The sequence below is a fragment of the Zalophus californianus genome, chromosome 11 (assembly GCF_009762305.2).
Source record: "Zalophus californianus isolate mZalCal1 chromosome 11, mZalCal1.pri.v2, whole genome shotgun sequence".
Taxonomy (NCBI): Eukaryota; Metazoa; Chordata; class Mammalia; order Carnivora; family Otariidae; genus Zalophus; species Zalophus californianus.
This window is the reverse complement of record NC_045605.1, coordinates 97,830,875-97,834,551: the sequence shown is the minus strand read 5'-3', so window position 1 is coordinate 97,834,551 and position 3,677 is coordinate 97,830,875. Positions and strand designations below refer to the sequence as shown.

Below are 3,677 nucleotides of genomic sequence, written 5' to 3'. Positions count from 1 at the left end.
GCCTGGGGTCCTGCGCTCTGTCTTGTCTGCGACGCTGTGGTCTCGGGCGGGGCGGGAAGGCACTGACTACTGCAGACCGGGGGTGGGGGTCGGAGGGCCGAGGGCAGGATTTGGTCAGGCCCGGCGAGGGCGAGGAGATGGGAGTTTGAACTGAACCTGACTCGACCAGCCCCCTGCGGGACTCCCCTTCACGTTACTTTGTAGTCAGTCCCTCTGCCTCCTTCCCACTGACCTACCAGGTCGCTTAGGGTCCAGCTGGTTCTTTCTTGTGACAAGGGACCACACCCTGCTCCCTTTCTGGGAATACGGGATTCAAGGAAACAGAACATTCTTTCTTCTAGCAGGGTGTGTGTGGGATGAGACACTGATACCTGGTTGTTCCAACTCCTGCCCTTCCACAACGGGGAGGGTGAATCGCCCAGGGCAGGGGTTAAACAACTTACTTTGGCATAAAAGGGCACAGGCTGCAGACCAGAACAAAACATTTTATGGGACAGCTACACAGGATCAGGAGGACTACACCAGCCAGACTCAGCTTGTCTCTCTCAATCATTTCCCTCGCAGCCTCCCTTCCCCTCTGAGGTGTTCATCTGAGACTTGAGATGGACCAAAAAACCTGCTCCCTCCCCACCCCGCCCCACCCCCACCAAGGAAAGGTAATGTTCTTCCACCTGCTTTCCTCCATTCCTCCAACAGACTAAAAATGTCCAGTCTATTCTAGTCCAGATGGGGAACTTGGGGCACAGGGACTCCAGAGCATTGGTTGGGATTTAAAAAGGTATGTAAATTAGGACTGGGTGCTGGGCATTCACAAGGTTCCCACAGATTCCGCAGGACTTGTCACAGACTGCCAGGGTAGGACTTGGAGCGTCGGACTTGGCCTTCCTTGGGGGCAGCTTTCTTTTCAGCATCCTTGAACACACTTCTCAACCCTAACCCCAACACATACCTGCAATTCCTGCTTTTAGCTCTGTGCCTGTGTCCTGAGACCCAGGCTCTTAGCCTACCAGGGCTCAGGGAAGAAAATGGGGCAGGGGTAAACTGCGTTCAGGGTACAATCCAAGCCCAGAGACCTGAACACAGTGGGAAGGACCACATGCCAGATGAAAGCCACTGCCCAGGCTGGGTCTGGCTTGGGCCACAAGTTGGGGGGCAGTGGTGGGTTGGCAGGTGGAAGGGGAGAGTCAGGGAAAGGGGTCAAGGATCAAGGCCCAGGGCCCCAAAGATGGGGGCTGCCCCTGGGGGCAGAAGCCCTTGCACAGGTCCCAGAGTGTTTCCTGTGCCAGCAGGGCGAAGACCTGAGCCCAGCGACCCCTCTCTTCAGCCTCACTAGCCTCATGGAGCCGGTAGACACAGGACAGGCCTGTGAGGAGCAGATGTTCAAAGTCCCAAGGGCTAAGAGGAGGCCCTTTCCGCAGGTCCTGGAACCGCCGCAGCCGCTGCTTAGCACCCTCCAAGTCACTGGGCACGTGTTGCTGCAGGAGGAGCCTGAGTCGGCGGCCTGGGTGTGTGGATGCCAGTTCCTCGTCCTGGATACGCAGCTGCCCCATGACATCCAGCTCCAGCCCAGCCCAGAGCAGCTGCAAGGGGAGCCATGTAAGGGGTGGGCTGGGGCCTGGGAGGGCAGGGCAGGGCAGGGAACAAGAGTGGGCCAGGGAGGGCATAAGCAGGCAGTAGGACCCATGCTGGGTTACCCTCCCACCTCCCCACCCAGCAGGACTAGCTTGAGACATCCCCCCTTCCCAACCCTAAGCTTAGGGACCTCTGGACACTCCCTCCCCCATATCCCAGGCTGGAGGAAAGACCTCAAACATCACTTCCGGGGCCTCTGGCTCCTGCAGGCCACCTCCCACGCTGGCGCTGTCCATGGGCTGCCCTGGGGCAGCAGAAAGGAGTCAGGCCCCTGCCAAGCTCCACCCTGAATACCCCAGCCTTCCAGAAGTGCCCCTTAGCTATTTGGTAGGAATGCCTAGAGGTTCTTCTATCTACAAAAGAGCAGGAATGCCATCCCATGTCCCCCTTCCCTTACACACACACACATATACACACACGCATGCACATTGACATTCAGCCTCCCAGGCGTAGGTCTTGTGATCCCCAAATCATCATCCCAAACCCAGATACCACCTCAGCAAATGTCCAGGACTCCTCCTTGAACTTCTACAGTTCCCTTGGCAGAGAACTCGACCATTGGGTCACAAGACACTTCACTTCCCACTTCCCCTCCCTATAATCATCTGGGACAATGTGACCTAAAACAGTGCCAGTGACTCTCCCCAAGGGTCAAGGACCCCTTTAGGAAGAAATCTACTCCTTTCTTGCTCCTCAGTAGTGATCATGCAAAAGGCAGGGAAGCCAGGCACGGCAGGTTGTTTGCTGCAGCTTCCTTCATCTCACACTCTGGTGTGCCGCCCAGCCCTTAGAATGACGGTCCCAAGCCCAGGGCAGGTCCAGAGGTCCTGCTTTGCACATCTAGAATAAGGCCACTGTCCACCTCTGTCCAGGGCTGGCACTGAGGGCACCTGGAACTACCTCCCTTCACTTGGGCCTTTCTGGTTCCAGGGTTGGAGCCCAGACTATTACCCCTGTTGCATAGGTTAATCTGGTACCACGCCCACAGTGCCTACGCCCCGCTACGTTCAGATAGAACCGACTTTAACTGCTATCAGCCAGCAGCATTCCTTGGCTCCCATCCACGCCACCCTAAAGCCCTGGTACCTGGACGGTGCTGGGTTGTAGTCACCCCAGGGAGAAGGCAGATGGTTACTATTAGCCAAGCCAGGAACTGCATCGTCCCAGCCATGCCCCACCACGTCCCGAGTCTTCCTCTCCCCGGCTGTTCTCTGCTCCTGCATCCACCCGCCACACAGCACGGCTCCAACTTTCCACCGCAGGCTGCTCAGGCGTTCCCTATTTTGTGTGTCAGCCTTCAGTGCTAAACAGGGAGGGGTTGGCTCTGACTTCCCAGGACCTTTCCATCCCATGGAAACGTGGAATCTTTAGTTGCTGGCAGTAGGAGTCTGGCTCCCTGCTTGTCAAGCCCTCAGCCTGTTCCTGTCCAGATGGGCGGGATGCTTGCTTACTAGAAAAATGGTGCTTGGTAGCAAATAGCTCTAGCTTGGCCCTCCCAAGAAGTAGGAAAGAGCCCAGGCAGTAACACTACCTTACTATCTGTCCTCACCCCCAAAACATCCTGCAGCTGAGCTCAGGCTCTAACACCCAGTCCAGCCCAGCCCAGCCTCCAGGGAGCCCCTCGGCAGCCAAAAGCATCAGCTGCAAAGCTTGGTTCTGGAATTGCAATGGTTCTCCAACTACATGACAGGCTGGCTGCGTGGTCCCATGGACCAGCAGAGCTGAGCACTTGCACCTCAGGTGCCATACTGACCCCAGGCTGGTTAGGGTGGAGTCCTGTCACCTAGAAGACGTATCTGCAGCTTCTGAGTATCTTCTGCAGCAGCCCTGGGACTTCCTTTGCTTGCTTACAACATTCTCAGCTCTGGCTGGAGTCTAGGAAGATTACCTTAGCCCAAGCGTGATGAGCTGTTAAGACAGCGGGGACCAGGATGCAGGGTTCAAGACTCTAAACTGAGCTGTGGCTCGTGGAACCCTGTGGATGCTTGGATGGGATGGGGGTGCGGGGTTCCCTGGTTCCACTAGACCCCTCGACCCATCAGCTG

The 3,677-nt window shown here is 56.9% G+C and overlaps 1 protein-coding gene across 3 annotated transcripts; it reads right to left on the bottom strand.

The window, feature by feature from the left end:
- Nucleotides 1–652: 652 nt before the first annotated feature.
- FAM180B (family with sequence similarity 180 member B) lies at nucleotides 653–2,984 on the bottom strand. 3 transcript variants are annotated; one of them, XM_027580547.2, is made up of 3 exons: nucleotides 2,719–2,984; nucleotides 1,806–1,876; nucleotides 653–1,580 (listed from the first exon to the last, which is right to left on the bottom strand). In XM_027580547.2, the coding sequence occupies exons 1-3, from the start codon at nucleotides 2,801–2,803 to the stop codon at nucleotides 1,185–1,187; spliced, it is 552 nt and encodes a 183-aa protein (XP_027436348.1). In that variant the 5' UTR covers nucleotides 2,804–2,984; the 3' UTR covers nucleotides 653–1,184. The 3 variants fall into 3 exon arrangements, with proteins under 3 accessions (XP_027436348.1, XP_027436349.1, XP_035578884.1); XM_027580548.2 differs by lacking the exon at nucleotides 1,806–1,876 and having other exon boundaries at nucleotides 653–1,615; XM_035722991.1 differs by lacking the exon at nucleotides 1,806–1,876.
- Nucleotides 2,985–3,677: the final 693 nt, after the last annotated feature.